The 16,822-nt window shown below is 37.9% G+C and overlaps 1 protein-coding gene across 1 annotated transcript in view; it reads right to left on the bottom strand.

The window, feature by feature from the left end:
• The window catches only part of STAB1 (stabilin 1), a 139,278-nt gene that overhangs the window by 56,991 nt on the left and 65,465 nt on the right, over positions 1-16,822 (bottom strand). Inside the window, exons 26-37 of the mRNA XM_058173998.1 lie at positions 15,805-15,900; positions 12,859-12,954; positions 9,906-9,953; positions 9,093-9,223; positions 7,559-7,670; positions 6,488-6,565; positions 6,144-6,236; positions 4,513-4,620; positions 3,424-3,555; positions 2,890-3,018; positions 1,758-1,814; positions 55-150 (exon numbers count right to left, since the gene is read on the bottom strand). Of these exons, the coding sequence (XP_058029981.1) occupies positions 55-150; positions 1,758-1,814; positions 2,890-3,018; positions 3,424-3,555; positions 4,513-4,620; positions 6,144-6,236; positions 6,488-6,565; positions 7,559-7,670; positions 9,093-9,223; positions 9,906-9,953; positions 12,859-12,954; positions 15,805-15,900 (1,176 nt within the window). The remainder of the gene's footprint in view (positions 1-54; positions 151-1,757; positions 1,815-2,889; positions 3,019-3,423; positions 3,556-4,512; positions 4,621-6,143; positions 6,237-6,487; positions 6,566-7,558; positions 7,671-9,092; positions 9,224-9,905; positions 9,954-12,858; positions 12,955-15,804; positions 15,901-16,822) is intronic.

The raw sequence follows: 16,822 nt of genomic DNA on the forward strand, positions 1-16,822 counted from the left end.
AATAGCTGCATATTTGACATATATAGAGATATCTAATCAATAAAGATGACTTACTAGGGAAACTTTGATGCAGGTAAAGTAGCAGCCAACTAATTTCGTGCCTCCAGATTTAAATACACAATGAGGAAGGTTCCCTTTGCCTGGATTTTGCTGTCAGTTAAAAAGGGGGGGAAATGTAAAAAAGTTAAGCAGATATACAGTATATTCCAAACGTACATCATTTTGGGCATGATGAAGAAAGAAATCTCATTTTAACTCTTTCTTTTTAATTCAATACAATTTTATTAGCAAAGCGAGTGTTCATGCACAGGGCGAATCAGTGGTAGAAATAAGTGAAACCCACCACAGATTAACATCTAACCTCAACTTTTTACTTTTACATGATAATATAAACTAGTCATTTCTCTAACAACAAATCTATTTAATTGGTAAAACCCAAAATCAAAGTTTCATTTTTTTTCCACCTCAAGCACAAAGTCTAGAAGTGAGTAGAAAGAAAGATATTTGTATTTCTTTTTCTTTAATCAAAACAGTCAATTTAGCCATCTCTGCTAACTCCATCAGTTTTAGCAGCCATTCATCCATCGTGAGGATCGAGCTGACTTTCCATTTCTGTCCCTAAATTAGTCTTGCTGCCATCAACATACATAACATCAGAGTTCCAAATTGTTTTCCAAGTCTTCTTTCATTCAAACCAAAATAAAAATCTCTGAGTTTTTTTCTATATTCACTTTAAGAATTTTCTGTATTAAGATATGAATCCTACTCCAATATTTCTCTGCTTTATAACATATCCACCATAAATGATTAAAAGTCCCTTCTTCATATTCACATTTCCAACATTCATTTGAAATGCCTTTATACATTCTTGACAACTTATCCGGAGTTAAATACCAGCGATTTACATAATAGTTTAATGTAAATTTTAAACCTTTATTCCATATATTCCCCCACTGCACAAGCATTACATTATATCCAAAATTCCTTTCCCACTGAATCATACAATGCTTTACTTGTTCATTTTCCAGATTTAAAATCAATAACACTTTATAGACTTTAGCAATAATATGTTCATCACTACCACACAGTAAAGTATCCAATTCATTTTTAACAAAATTTAAACCCAAGATTCTTTTTTATCTAATTTAAATCTTTCTTTCAATTGAAGAAATGTAAACCAATGACAGACATGACCTTCCGATTCTAGCTCCTCCTTAGATTTGAGAATAGGTACACCCAAGTTAAAAGATATTATTTTCCCATAACTCCACCAGTTTGGCCTTATCACCATTTTTTTTAAAAAAAGCTTTCTGTGATGGAAAACCTTGTTTAATATAATATAATATAATATAATATAATATAATATAATATAATATAATATAATATAATATAATATAATATTATAATATATTATATTATATTATATTATATTATATTATATTATATTATATTATATTATATTATATTATATTATATTATATTATATTATATTATATTATATATATAATATATAATATATAATATAATATATATATATGGAATATATATATTCCAGACTCTCAAAATAGCACAAAATGATTGTTGAAGTCAACATTTACTTTAATTTATCATACTTTTAATTTATCATACATTTTAACTCTTTCTACCTTCTGACAATAAACATTATTAGCTTCCAAATTCTGCATGAGGGCTGCTTTTTCTACAAAGCTTTTGGGTGACACGCTTGATAGAAAAAAATGAAATAAAGCAATACTCACTGCAAGCACTGATCCTGCTGGGCACTTGATCCTTTTGTTGCATTTAGCACATCTTGACTGGCATACAGGAGAAAAAGAATAATGAATAGATATTTCAGAGCATGGAAAAATATTAGCATCAACTGCAGAAGGGTAAAAAATCACAACACAATAAAAGCCCACATTAATCATTATCTGGTTTTATTTTTCATATTTTATGATAACAGAAATATTAGCATTGTCAATATATTTATTAATTAGCTTTTCTACCCTGCCATTATTACTTTATAAGTAACTAAGACAGCATAATATTCTTTCCTCCTTCTATTTTCCCCACAATAGCCCTGTGAGGTGGATTGGGCTGAGACAGAAAGTGCTTGTCTCAAAGTCATTCAGCTGGCTTCGAAGCCCAAGTTGGCATTAGAATACACACATTTCTGGTTTCATTTTAACCACTACACCTGGTTGGCTCTCTATCTATTCTTATCTGATCCTGTTGCTATTTCCACATCAAAATTTATTCATTTCATTGTCAGAGACCCTTTTTATATCTTAATAAACCAATCACTTTTTACTGTGGTTTTAAAATCTATGTTTGGGGTCTGAATCTGCCAGGATGTATTAGGTCCATACAATCATGACCATATTCTATTGTTTTTGTTGGGATAACTGATGCTGTAAATGCTAACAAAATGCTAACATTAAGTTTTGTCATTTTTACTATATTGATAAAACCCTCATCAGGGTCATGTATACATTTTTAATTTTTTAATTTTTAATTAGTCAGGATTTAATGTTTTATTGTATTGAGTACATTGTACATGACTCAGAGTCCTTTTGCAAGGGAGATGGCTGGTTAAGAAGTTTGTTTGATTGGTAGATAAATAAATAGATAGATAGATAGACAGACAGACAGACAGATAAAACAGTAAATAAATAAATAAGTAAATTAAAAAATGACATCAAATGCTGTTGAGGAAACCTACTGATGCCAGCTTAGTTGTTCCTGAAAATTGCAAGATTTCAAATTTTAAGAAGAAAAAAGAGTGTGCATATATTGGGTGGAGGGTTCAGATAATCAGTTTATCTACGAATAAGATTGTAGAAAACAGCTAGTTCGCATAATGAAGAAAGACAGTCTCTAATACTTTACCTTTTGTACCGTAGTGGTATTGGTAGTGCAACGGTTTTTGTGAATCTGTAATACTTGAGAAACCCCAATCAACATTCCATTTCTTGTTTCAACAAATGGACCATCCAAAAGAACTTCATTTACATATGTCTGCAATTTTAAAAAAGGGGTTGTGAAATAAAGTATGGTTCAAAGCACAATTATCAAGACAGCATTATAAAACCTCCTTTACCCAATACAGCATCCTCAGTGGAGACCAACCAAAACCAATGAACTCAACTGTTGGTTTTTAATCTGTGTATGTCAATTTAGTAACCAGAACTCTGGGATCTTTCAATTTATGTTACAGAGGTAACTGAATAAATTTCATATATACAGTAAATAAAACATTTAAAACAAATACATAAAACATTTTAGGATTGCAGCCATAATATGCACCCAAATTTACTATTTGAAAAGTATAGTATTTGATATTTTAGATGTTGCTTATTAAACCACACACTGTAGAAATAAAGTAGCTCAAATTACACATAGTAACTTGTAGCTCATTCTCACCTTATTGAGTCTATTAGAAAACATGAGCCAATTGGAGAATCCTAACATTGTGCTTCTGTGCACTCCATTCTTCAGATCTTTCAAAAACAGCTTAGCACCAATTACAACATGATACTGCATGGTGTCATTATCCTGAAATCCACACAAAACCAAATACTCAAAAACAAGTATTAGAATCAACAAGGTAACAGCAAGTGGAATAGAAACTTAAAGAGAAGATGCATAGTAATAAGCCTTTCCTCTTCAATTTATCATTCCAAATATCTTGGTCACAATCTTCAGAAGAGTCATTTTCTTTACAACTCTAATGACTGAACTGCAGATTGGCCTTTAACAAGATTGTTGCTTTGCCATACTCAACCACATCAAGTTCATCTTGATTAGCAGAAGAAAAATATTGCCATTGCAACCCTCAGAGATAATAACATTCTTATGTGAAGAGTTGTAGAACCTAGAAAAAAGTTCAGCATGTTGCCAAAGCCACTTGATGAACTCATGAAGTAGAAATGCTATTTTAGTTTCATCATTATACCTGGTACATATTGATACCCAAAGGTCACCAACCTAAAACCAAGTCCTTAAACGATATATAAGAGCTATATTTTATTCAATGATGGTGAATAATGTATTCATTTATAGTTATATCATTATTAAATTAACACAGATTTTCAATTGTGTTTATATTATATGGTTTCAACCATATCTCATTTTTCAGTGGAAAGCAACTGGAGATATATCAGAGTTTCCAGCAATTCTGTGCATATGGCAATTCAGAGTTAACCTGTGAATTGACTGTCAGTCTCTTATATGAGTCTTCTTGGGAACACAGCAGTTGTTGTCTATCATCTGTGATGAGGTAGAAACCCCTCTTTTAAAATTAATTAAATACCCAACAATAGTTAATTCCAAATGTGTTATTTCAAGATTGAATCCAAATTCTTATTTATTGATATGTTGTTTTCCACAAATAAACAAAGAACTGTGCAACCATGTACATGTTGAATGAAAAATTAAGTATCATTGAGTTAGGGGAGCTTACCTCTACATGAGTGCAATTAGGTTTATTTCTTTAAAGAAGTAAACTCTTACCAGTTGTGTAATATTTGATGCTTGGCAATAGTTCTCAATTGAATTATTCCCTGGGACAAAAATAGTATATTTTTCTGATGACTCAATTTCGCTCACCAACTGATATCTCTGAAAGTTTAAAAAACACAATCAGCAAGCCAATCAACGTAATGAGAATTGAAGTTCATAGCTAAAAGAAAAAAAACGTGTTAAGATTGTTTTTAAATATAAAAGTTTGCCAATTCCACACCTAGAAAACAGCAACAATGAAAAATTAATATTAAGAATTCAGACTGAAAAAAAAACCACTGCGTGTTTGTATCAGCAACAAACCTTTGGTTGCTTTGGATAGCAAGCTATTTTGGATAGTAAGCTAGTTTGGATAGCAAGATGGGCAGCATATAAATTTAATAATAAATGGTTTAATTTCTCCAATTGTTTGATTCAGGGCTGAATCCTTTGCACCCAGCTATTACAGTGTGTGAATCAATGTATACACTTAGTTACTGTCTTCTATTATATCACCTATTAAGATGATCTTCCTCTAGCCCAAGGTTGTCAAACTCCCAGCCGGTGGGCCGGATGCGTCAGGCACTGCCCATGCCTATGCCTGGTTTAGCGAAGGGGGGGGAAGTCCCAATATGTCACGTGACACCACTGTGACAACGTGAGTTTGACACCCCTACTCTAACCCATTGCAAAAGAATTATTTAAGAGATATGGGGCAATATCTTTTTGCTGTAAGGTAAAGAGCCTGTTCTGTCTCCCTCGCCTCAGTCCAAGCGATGACTTAATTAGCCGGCAACTATCAGCTCTGGCAGCAAACTAGCAAGCGTATGCCAAGTGTCTCTGTTATCTCTCTTGATGCCGATGAGTCAGCCAGGAACAAACAGTACTTCAACTCTAGTTAAGCAGTTGATTTGCTTGCCACGAAGTGGTATAGCAGCCCTGCTGCTTTTATATCCTGTGGGGTGTGGCTCCATGACTCAGCACTTCCTAGACCTGCCCCACCCCTGCTTCTGTTGTTCCTGCCTCTCCTGCTTACGAAACCTAGGGTCCAGCCAGGCCTGATTGCCATCAGCCGGGTCTGGAGGCATGGCCTGGGGGAGGGGGAAGAGTCAGGGGATGGATGCCTCGTTATCTCCTCCACCTGGCCTGCCTCTGGCTCCTGGAGCTGAGCCAGGGAAGCCGGTGCTTCAGAGGTAAGTCCTGATAGCCCTTCCCCCTCACTTCCGAGTCACTTTCTGGCAGGGGCCCCGGCTCGGGGGGCGCAGACACAACAGAGCCATGGAGTGATACATGCTTGACATTACAAGACAAGAAAAAAGACCTGCACAAACAAAAATATACGATATAATCAAGAGAGTAAAAGAATTGCAGTGGAAATAAGCTTTTCACATAACAAGAAGAACTGATGGCAGGTGGACCAATGCAGTCACAGAATGGATCCCACTTGACAAAAAGCATAAAAGGTCCATAAAAGAGAACTAAGCAAGTTGGATAATGAACATCAGCAAGTATTACAGGCCCAAATGGCAAAAGAAAGCTCAGAACTGTATTGGCTGGAAACATGCTGAAGAGGCCTTCATCCTACAGTGGATAGACAATGGCTAAAATGATGAAGATGATGGTCTTTCTGCTGAGGACTTTACCTCCAATAGCTCTTTGAATCTCCAGAAGGAGGGCACAGTGTTTAGTTGCTCCTGCAGACCAGGTGGGATCTTGACAGATGTTGGTAACAGAACCTGATCAAAAGAAAAGTGAAAAGATGAAGACCAATTACCTGACATTTTTCATCTCATAGTTAGAAATAATAGTGTAAATAGGGCACTATAGAGACGAGAAAAATTAAATTTTAGAAGATTCTTCTCAATACTTTGGTGAAATTGTTGCTTCTGTTTAATGAAAGACCAATAAATGAGATATGCTTATATCTCATAAATCCCACTTGAACAACAAAAAAAGACAAAGATCCAGGCCAATCTAATCAACCTACCTTACTGATGATATAAATAGTGCTATTAATAGCAGGAATATCACCCGACACAATGCTGGCATTCTGAATAGTTATCCCCTGAAAATCAAATATGTGCAGTTATTAATTCTGAATTATTGCTATTTTTTATTTAAGAAAATTTATATGGCCATCCAACTCACTCACAGTGACTCTGGGCAGTTTACAACATTGTAAAATTAATAGAAAAATAATAAAACAATACCACCACCACCCCAGTGACAACAATGAAACAAGCCATTTGATGGGCTCCACCCACTCTGGAGTCGCCAGGCTCATTGGTAAAACCAGGTCTTCAGGGCCTTGCAAAAGATGTCAAAGTTGGGGCCAAACCTATCTCTAGGGGATGATGTTCCACAGGGAGAGAACTATCATGAAGAAGGCTCTTCTTCTTAGTCCCTCTAGATCAGGGGTGTCAAACTCGCAGAGTGTCACGTTGTCGTCACATGATGTAACATGACTTTTTCTCCCTTTGCTAAATTGGGGATGGGGTGGCTGGCACATAATGCATCTGGCCTGCAGCCAGCAAATTTGACACCCCTGCCCTAGATGGACCTTCTTAAGAAAGGAGACTCTAGTGTTCCTTGCCTCCCACTCTGGTAGGTCAAGTAGATGTGTTCAGGAAAAGGTAGTCCTTCAAATTCATCCCATTAGAATTAAACTATAACTATTCTTATTACATTTACATCAAAACACTTTTGTACTCTAATTGGGGTACAGAGCTGACCGGAAAACCTTAATTTAGGATTACTTCTTAGGATTGAATATATCTTTTCTAATTTGTCAAGCTGCAGTGGCTCTAATTATGGGCTATGCATTCCAGCACACCTGGAGAACAACAGGATGAGAAAAGCTTATCAAAACGTTCCATTTTAATCTTGAGAGTCGCCACATGTCTTTGTCCACACGATACAATCCACATTTCTCAAATAAAAAATGTGAACATTGGTTCTACTTTCCTTGGGGCACAATTTCTTTAGTTTAAAAGTGGCATCAGCACATTTCAGTAATATCTCTCTAATTTTGCTATTGGAAATAATGTTACAATCTTACCCCATTATTGCTCTTTATTTCCCACTTGGCCTCTGGATTAAGAGTGGGGAGTTCTTGGCCAACATACTTCTTGAGTTGCTGAGTTGTGAAGGAACCCTGGAGGATATGAGATCTACAGTAGGATAAAAATATCTTTCATTATATCCAGTTAATATAGTTATTACATACTTATGCTTATATATATGCTTATATATTATATAGTTATTTTCAAGCTTATGCTTATATATACTGTTGTAACAGAATAAATAAAATAAATAAATAAATAAATAAATTAACTAAACTACAATTGGCTGGTTAACAGCCAAGAGAAGACCTTCAGTTAGAAAAAAAAGCATTGTCTCTTTTAAATGTGCCAGGAGAGTCTTCATCAGCCATTTTATCTATGGAGATTCTCAGTCATCAAGAACAATCAAAGAAGCTTTTCAAAAGGCAACTGGACTTCCTTTGTTTTTCCTTGAAGAAATTTTGCTGTGATAGTGTGATCAAAACTTTTACTCACAAAAATAGGCAAAGCTTTGATCAACCTTGCCTTTTTTAACCACACTTTGCAGGCAGCCTTGTTGGTGTGAGATTAGTCCAAAATTTAGAATTTATATATTAGCACATGGTAATATATAACCATGTTGTATTAATATATAATATATATTAATAGTTGTGCTTTGTATAATTTATTTTTTGGAATATTTTTCATTTTTTTAAAAAAAAAATACGTTCTCACTAAAGGAGAAATAAATTTTCTTTCTGCCTTCATATCAATTTGGTCTCACAACTTTTCTTCAGTATGGACATTTAGTAATGTCCAATCAGAAAATCAGGACATTCTAAAGGTAAGGAAATTAAATCGGATATTCTTATGCATTGATATGTATGTTTGCATTCCTATGCATTGGTAACTACATATTTGTACATTGGTAACCATATTTCTTTTTTTAAAAGATAGATGGCATGCATATGGGTATACACATCTGGGTTAAGAAAAATGTTATGAAGAATTATGAATAAGGAAGATATCTGAAAAGAGATGCACAAAGTCTGTATTTCATATGCGCGCTATAAGCACAAGACAAATAAATGAAATCACATTTTGCTAGCTGAAGTGCAGAGTTTCCCTAAGAGTTTTGTGTTCATGTAAAAGGAAACTACTTCATATTGGAAGAGTCCATCTTCTTGTACTGTATAATCTTATCCGGAAAGACAAGTGTTTCAAATTGCAAAAATGTCTAATTCTACTAAGGTTACCTACCTCTTTAGATTATTACAGGTACCCCACTAAAGTATGATTTTAGCCATCAATGAACACTCATTCTTGGAAGCTGAAAAACTGGCATTCTATAAACCTACCAGTAAATGAATGTACTGAAAATTGTGCTGCACGGCCCACTGTAAAACATTTGACGCAACCGCATCATACGCCAAACCTGTCACCTAGCCTCTCTGGCACAGATCAAACCTGAACAGATTTCACTAATCAAGATAAAAAGCAGGTTTACTTATTTATACCAGTTTTGATTCTGACATACACAGACAACAGTACCTGACAAGAGATGGTAGCATGTTAGACTCCAGCCAGAAATCTTTTTCATCCTTGCTCAAATTTTGGACAGCTTCTTTCAGTGGCACCAGAACAGTCACATTAGCTCCTCTGGGTATGGTGAAGAAGGATTTCTTTTGATCAAAACAAGACAACATGCACAGGCATTAATGCTAATTACTTCTGTGTTTAGTTTAAAAGGCATAGAACTCAATATGCAGATCCACCACCAGCCTCTTCAATGAAATCTCAGAGTCCCAGCATTTGGTATTACAAAACTATTTTACTTTACAAATCATAGTATTTGTACTCTATTATTATAGAGACAATAAAGTGGTTTTAGCATCTTTTCTGATCCAAAGACTCATCTGCATGATCATCAAAAGAGAGTTAACTCTTCTAGAGCAAGTTCATTTTTCTCAAGCAAAGGACTCATCAAAATATGTGTATCTTCTGATCACCAACAAACTCAAAATAAAAAAAAATGCGAAAGTAGTTTTACCATTTTAAAATTACCCAACAGATTGAAACATCGATGTATTGATTCTCTAAGCAACTGCCCTAATTAAATAGGCTGAAATTCTTTATTTATAAATCAGTTGCAATGGGCTCCAGCTTTTGAACAGATTTATATGAAGTTCTGCCCAGAGAGCCTTTTTTGTCAAAAACCTTAAAAGGCCATTTTTAAGATAAAATTCTTATTTTAAAATGTAAATAGATTTGTTTTTCAGCTGATGGAACAATATGCTTAAACCATTTCAATTTTGTCTTGTTTCAGAAATGTTAAAATAGGATGCAACAACAGAAAATCCTTACCTTAATCCACTCATAAAAAGTCGAAAAGTGGTAATTCCTTACTAGCTCCTTCAAAAAGAAAATTTGTAAAGCATTATTCTAGGGGTCTTAAAGAAAAAAGAAGGATTTATGCAGCATGTTAAACAAGTTTAATTTAACCTTGGTTTGCTTATATACTAAGGCAATGTGCAAGGCTAAGCAGACCACATTAAAATTTTAATCATACATGTAATCTAGGTAGAAGTTGGTTAGTTGCTTGGGAACTTGCCTATCAATCAATCCAAAAGAGAATTCTGATATTTTCCTAGTATAACATCAGAAGCTACTGTTATTCATATAAGCCACCCAGAGGCACTTGATAATAAAATGACTTAATATAGACTTAATAAAAAAATAAATTTAATTGTCTTTATTTTAAATATTTATGCTTTATTTACATTTTATATCAGGGTGTCCAATTTTATCAACACTTTCAACTCCCCATGGCTGACTAGGGAATTCTAGCTGGGGAATCCTGGGAGTTGAAGTCCACAGGTCTTAAAGTTGCCAAGATTGGACACCCCTTCTTTATATTATTTCTTATTGGCATACAGTATCTCTAAAAACACTGGTTATAAAAGAACAAAACAAACAGAGGGAGATTCAACCATCCATCCATCCATCCATCCATCCATCCATCCATCCATCCAAAGAGCTGGATTACATTCCACTTCCAATAGTACCAAGTCAGAAGAAAATCCTTTCCACAGAAAGCCAGCCATGGGCTTTACTAGACTTTTTAAGGCTGCTGGAAATATGACATTGGTCAATTCACTCCTTCATTCACATTTTCTTACATGACTTCATTTTATTTTTGGTTCTGTATTTTTATCATTATTAAGGACAGAGAAAATATCTCTATAGGGTTGCTAAGAGTTGACATCAATTTAATGGCACATAATTGATCAAACATTTTACCATTACTTATAGCATGTCTTTACCAAGGAAAAAACAACCATATAAAACAATAGCTGTCTTTTCCCTTCTGGTGCAAGCATAAACGTCTCTGAACATGGAAAGAGCACCTAGCTCTCTCGGGGCAGAGGGGGAGGAGTCACTTAGATAAAGGAACTGGGGACATTGTCTTATGGCAAAGCAACTATAGAAAAAGATAGTTTGGTTCCACTTTATGGTCCAAACCAGCACAGTTTGCCTGGATCTCTGCTTAAATGTCTAGTTTAACAAAAAGAAGGGCTGAGGGACATGATAGGAGTTTTCCAATATTTAAGTGGCTGCCACACAGAAGAAGGGGTCAACCTTTGGAGAAAAGCATCTGAAGGCAGAAAAAGACACAATGGATGGAAACTAATCAAGGAGAGAACCAGCCTAGAAATAAGGAGACATTTTCTGTCAGAGAGAACAATTACTCAGTGGGATGACTTGTTTCCAGAAGGTGTGGGGGCTCCAACACCGGATATTTTTAAGACAAGATTAGACAATCATTTGTCTGTAATGTTATACGGTCACCTGCTTCAGCAGGAGATTGGACTAGTAGGTCCAGAGGTGGGTTTCAGCAGGTTCTGACCAGTTCTGGAGAACCGGTAGTGGAAATTTTGAGTAGTTCGGAGAACCGGTAGTAAAAATTCTGACTGGCCCTGCCCCCATCTATAATCTGCCTCCCAAGTCCCAGCTAATCAGGAGAAAATGGGGATTTTTCAGTAACCTTCCTCTGGAGTGGGGAGGGAATGGAGATTTTACAATATCCTTCCCCTGCCATGTCCACCAAACCATGCCACACCCACAGAACTGGTAGTAAAAATTTTTGAAACCCACCACTGAGTAGGTCCCTTCTAACTCTGTTATTCTGCTTGCACTTAATCTGATTTTATTCTGCAGATGTGGTTTGGATACATTTTTTAAGCATTATATTGACACAAAATAAGAAATCATTCTCGCAGAGTGAGTGGACAGGGATGACTTCCCTTTCTTTGCTGGTCTTGTGGAGGCCCTCTCCCTTTTTCTTCCAAGAGTTGACTTACCGTATATACTCGAATATAAGCCGATCCGAGTATAAGCCGAGGTCCCCAATTTTACCCCAAAAACTGGGGTAAAACTGGGGACTCGAGTATAAGCCGAGGGTGGGAAATGAGGCACCTACCGGTCGGCGAAACTCTCCCTCCCTCGGCCGAGAAGGCTGGCGGCTCCCCCGCCCCGCCCTCTCACTGCACCGGCAGGGCTTCCCCGCGCTAAAGCAAAAGCCCGCCAAGTTCGCCCCGGCCGGTATAATGTGAAAAAAACGAAAAAAAAAAAAACTCGAGTATAAGCCGTATATACTCGAGTATAAGCCGAGGGGACGTTTTTCAGCACAAAAAACGTGCTGAAAAACTCGGCTTATACTCGAGTATATACGGTACTTACTTCTAGTCTGATGTAATGGACAAGAGATTGGACTAGAAGGAAGAAATTAAGGTTCCAATCCCCTCTTCAGCCACCATATTTCACACTCATAAAATAATATATTCAAACTATGAATTAGTTTAAGGCTCCTATCACTGCACTGCATGAGAAAAATCACTGTCTCTCACAAAGCTCGTCATTGTGGTTTCCGGATTAGAATGGGAAATCTAGAAAGTGCTGAATTTTTTCTTTTAAATAAGGAAGTTAAAATAGAACAGTGCTTTTTTTTAATCTTAGAGAAATATTCCTTGGCATATTTTATGCCTATACTTGCTCTTTTGTTAATGGGAATGATAAGCAAAAAGCTGAGTTTGAGAAGCAAGATGCTGTTCTGTGCATAATAAGAAAAGTCACATGAGATTTATGTTGGTCCAGAATATTTGCATTGTCTGATATTTCCTCAAAGTGATCTTTCCTAGACATATCAAAGATGGCAGACAGAGCAGAGCCACTGTCATTGGGTTATGGTCCTTGCCTGATATAAATGCTATCACTTTACTTCCCCCACTTGAAAGAGAATGGAAATGCATCTTTTTACCTTCATCACATCACCGTAACATTGAATTCCATCTCCCATATATCCATCAAGGCAACGGCAAATTTTTTCCCCAGTATTGAGAATCTGGCATTCAGCCTGATAAGTTAAAAAAAAAGAAATAATTCTCAGCAATAAGAAAGTAAAGTAAATAGGCGGAACTCAATATCACCTGGATAGGATTCTAAAGACCTAATGCAGTATATCTGGTTCAGAGTGGTATGAGCCCCAGTGTGATGTAGCGTCCCCAAAACCTTTGGTATGGCCTCCAGAGAATATCCAAAAATTGTTACTACATTGCAAACTTTAATGGGACGATGACAAGTATTCAAGACATGACTAAAGAATAATCACATAATTGCATTTCATTTTAATTAAACAAAAGTGTAAATAAAATAAAATCAAAGTGCATTTTTTGCCCTAGCTTCAAGAGTCTGCTTTGAGAAATATAATTCTTCACAGCATCCAAAGCCAGTTGTGACCCTCAGTCCAAGCCATGGGCTAGGCCTTTAAAGTAAAACACACATTTTTTCTTCTTCTGGGTTTCTGTGCTAAAGCAACCCATTTTTTTTTCTACTTGGAGGGTAAACTGCTTCATATTGCTTGTAAGAACAGAAAATTCGAACAGTTATGAATGAATGCATCCATAGTTGCTTTTGGTCTTTTTTTTTCATCTTAACTCTATTCTTCAAACTGTTAAAAAAACACATTTTGTGTTTCTTCTAATATTTATTTATTATTTATTATTTAAATTTGTATACCGCCCTTCTCCCGAAGGACTCAGGGCGGTTCACAGCCAGGTAAAAATACAATACAATAAATACAAATTAAAATACAATTAAAAAACTTATTAAAATTGGCCAGGATTAAAATTTGGAGCTAAAAACCCATTAAAACCCATTAAAACACTAACCCAGTCCAGCGCAGATGAATAAGTAGGTTTTAAGCTCGCGGCGAAAGGTTCGGAGGTCCGGAAGTTGACGAAGTCCAGGGGGGAGTTCGTTCCAGAGGGCGGGAGCCCCCACAGAGAAGGCCCTTCCCCTGGGCGTCGCCAGACGACACTGTCGCGCCGACGGCACCCTGAGGAGCCCCTCTCTGTGAGAGCGCACGGGTCGGTGAGAGGTATTCGGTAGCAGCAGGCGGCAGGCGGTCCCGTAAATATCCCGGCCCTATGCCATGGAGCGCTTTAAAGACATTCACCAACACCTTGAAGCGCACCGGAAGGCCACAGGTAGCCAGTGCAGCCGACGAGGATAGGTGTCACTGGGAGCCACGAGGGCTCCTCAATCACCAGCGCAGCTGCATTCTGACTAACTGTAGCCTCCGGATGCCCCTCAAGGGAGCCCCATGTAGAGAGCATTGCAGTAGTCCAGGCGAGGCGTCACAAGGGCGTGAGTGACTGTGCACAAGGCATCCCGGTCTAGAAAGGCGCAATTGGCGCACCAGGCGAACCTGGTGGAAAGCTCTCCTGGAGACGGCCACAAATGGTCTTCAAAAGACAGCCGCTCATCCAGGAGAACGCCCAAATTGCGCACCCTCTCCATCGGGGCCAATGACTCGCTCCCGACAGTCAGCCGCGGACTCAGCTGACTGTACCGGGATGCCGGCATCCACAGCCACTCCGCCTTGGAGGATTGAGCTTGAGCCTGTTCCTCCCCATCCAGACCCGACGGCCTCCAGACACCGGGACAGCACTTCAATGGCTTCATTGGGGTGGCCCGTGTGAAAAGTACAGCTGGGTGTCATCAGCGTACAGCTGGTACCTCACACGAAGCCACTGATGATCTCACCCAGCGGCTTCATATAGATGTTGAACAAAAGGCGAGAGAATCGACCCCGCGGCACCCACAAGTGAGGCGCCGCGGGTGACCTCTGCCCGTCAACACCGTCTGCGACCGGTCGGAGAGATAGGAGGAGAACCACCGATAAACGGTGCCTCCCACTCCCAATCCCCCCAACCGGCGCAGCAGGATACCATGGTCGATGGTATCGAAAGCCGCTGAGAGGTCTAATAGGACCAGGGCAGAGGAATAACCCCTATCCCTGGCCCTCCAGAGATCATCCACCAACGCGACCAAAGCCGTCTCAGTGCTGTAACCGGGCCGGAAGCCGGACTGGAACGGGTCCAGATAGACAGTTTCCTCCAGGTGAAGGGGAAACTGATATGCCACCATACTCTCTACAACCTTCGCCGCGAAGCGAAGGTTGGAGACTGGACGATAATTACCTAAAACAGCCGGGTCCAAGGAAGGCTTCTTGAGGAGGGGCCTCACCACCGCCTCTTTCAAGGCGGCCGGAAAGACTCCCTCCAACAAAGAAGCACTCGTAATCCCCTGGAGCCAGCCTCGTGTCACCTCCTGAGTGGCCAGCACCAGCCAGGAGGGGCACGGGTCCAGTAAACATGTGGTGGCATTCAGTCTACCCAGCAACCTGTCCATGTCCTCGGGAGTCACCGGGAATAATATAAGAATTATATTATAAATATAAGAATTTTTGCATGCAATTGTGCCATATATGTACTATTTTGTAGTTGGTTTTCCTATAGTGTGTACATTTTATTATTAATATAGGGAGCTTATGCTTACTTTACTAAATGCATTGTCTTTTGGAGAACTTTCCATCATTCTTTAAAGATTACTGTACAGGTTTCAGTGTCAAACTAGGTTCCAATTATGTGCCTTTTGTACTGTTGAATGATTTGTGTCATCCCTCTTATTGTGCCTGTTATCCTGGGTAGCTAGAGGCAGTGGTGGGATTCAACCAGTTCACACCACTTTGGGAAAACCAGTTGTTAACTTTCTGAGCAGTTCGGTGAACTGATTGTTGGAAGAAATCATTAAGGCAGAGAACTGGTTGTTAAATTATTTGAATCCCACCACTGGCTAGAGGACAACTCATCTGAAAGGTATTAAACTGGGAAGGCTGCCCTAGATTATTTCCATGTCTTACCAGTTCATGACAGCCCCCATTGTCCATCATACAAGGGTCAAATTTATCACAGACGTAACCATCACCCTCATAGCCTTTCTTGCACATGCAGCTGCTCTGAAAATTGAAACAGCAGGGACATTAGTTCCTATCCAATAGTATAAGTTTTCTAAGAAACATTTTTTTTCATTTTAATCTTTGTTTAATAATTTCTGGAAATGAAGGGAAAAAATTAAAGTCTGTAACTAATATACTTGTAACTTGAGATTTGAAATCAGCCTAAATAGAAGTATTCTGGATTTTTCATGTGCAAAACTAGATAATGGTTGGAAGCCAGCAGTCCTCCATTTCTTCTGAATTACAACTTCCAACATCCTTTCCTATGGATGTCAATAATAACAATAATTCTATCTGAGGACAATCCTCCTCAAGACAGAATTTGGGGATCTCAGAGCATCTGCATTCATTGAGACCAGCACAATCTTTGTTCAAAATCAGTTCCTGAAGCTTTGGACCCCTCCCAGGATTCTGATTTAGATTCTCCAGTCTACCAAACTCTGGTGACAGCAATAGCATCAGATGGAATATTGGAAAGCTATGAAAACCAACATGCTTCCCTTGTAATCTAGTCTACTTTAGAATCTACACAAATCACAAATATGGCCCTACATACCAAGATAACTTTCCAGCTGAGTCAGGCATAATAAGCACCACATGAGTTAAAATCAACATAGTATTCCTTGATTGCCTTGTAGTTCCATCAGGTTTAACCAGAACATACTCTAGTATTAAACTCCCTAATTGAAACTAGCCCCTTGTCAGAAACAGTGTTTGCTTCTCGTGAACTTATGCAGTTGATCATTCCCATAACTTAAACCCAGACAGACTTGAGTACTGTATTGTATCTCGGCTGCCTACTTGTAGTGCTGCCTACTTCAAATTTGTCAACTTTCAATTTCCAAGCATTAGAGGTGCCCAGAAGTTGCGACATGCCTTGCGGATTGTAAAGATATTTTGGTTACTTTAATATACCGTAATT

Source organism: Ahaetulla prasina, chromosome 2 (assembly GCF_028640845.1).
Source record: "Ahaetulla prasina isolate Xishuangbanna chromosome 2, ASM2864084v1, whole genome shotgun sequence".
NCBI classification, from domain to species: domain Eukaryota; kingdom Metazoa; phylum Chordata; class Lepidosauria; order Squamata; family Colubridae; genus Ahaetulla; species Ahaetulla prasina.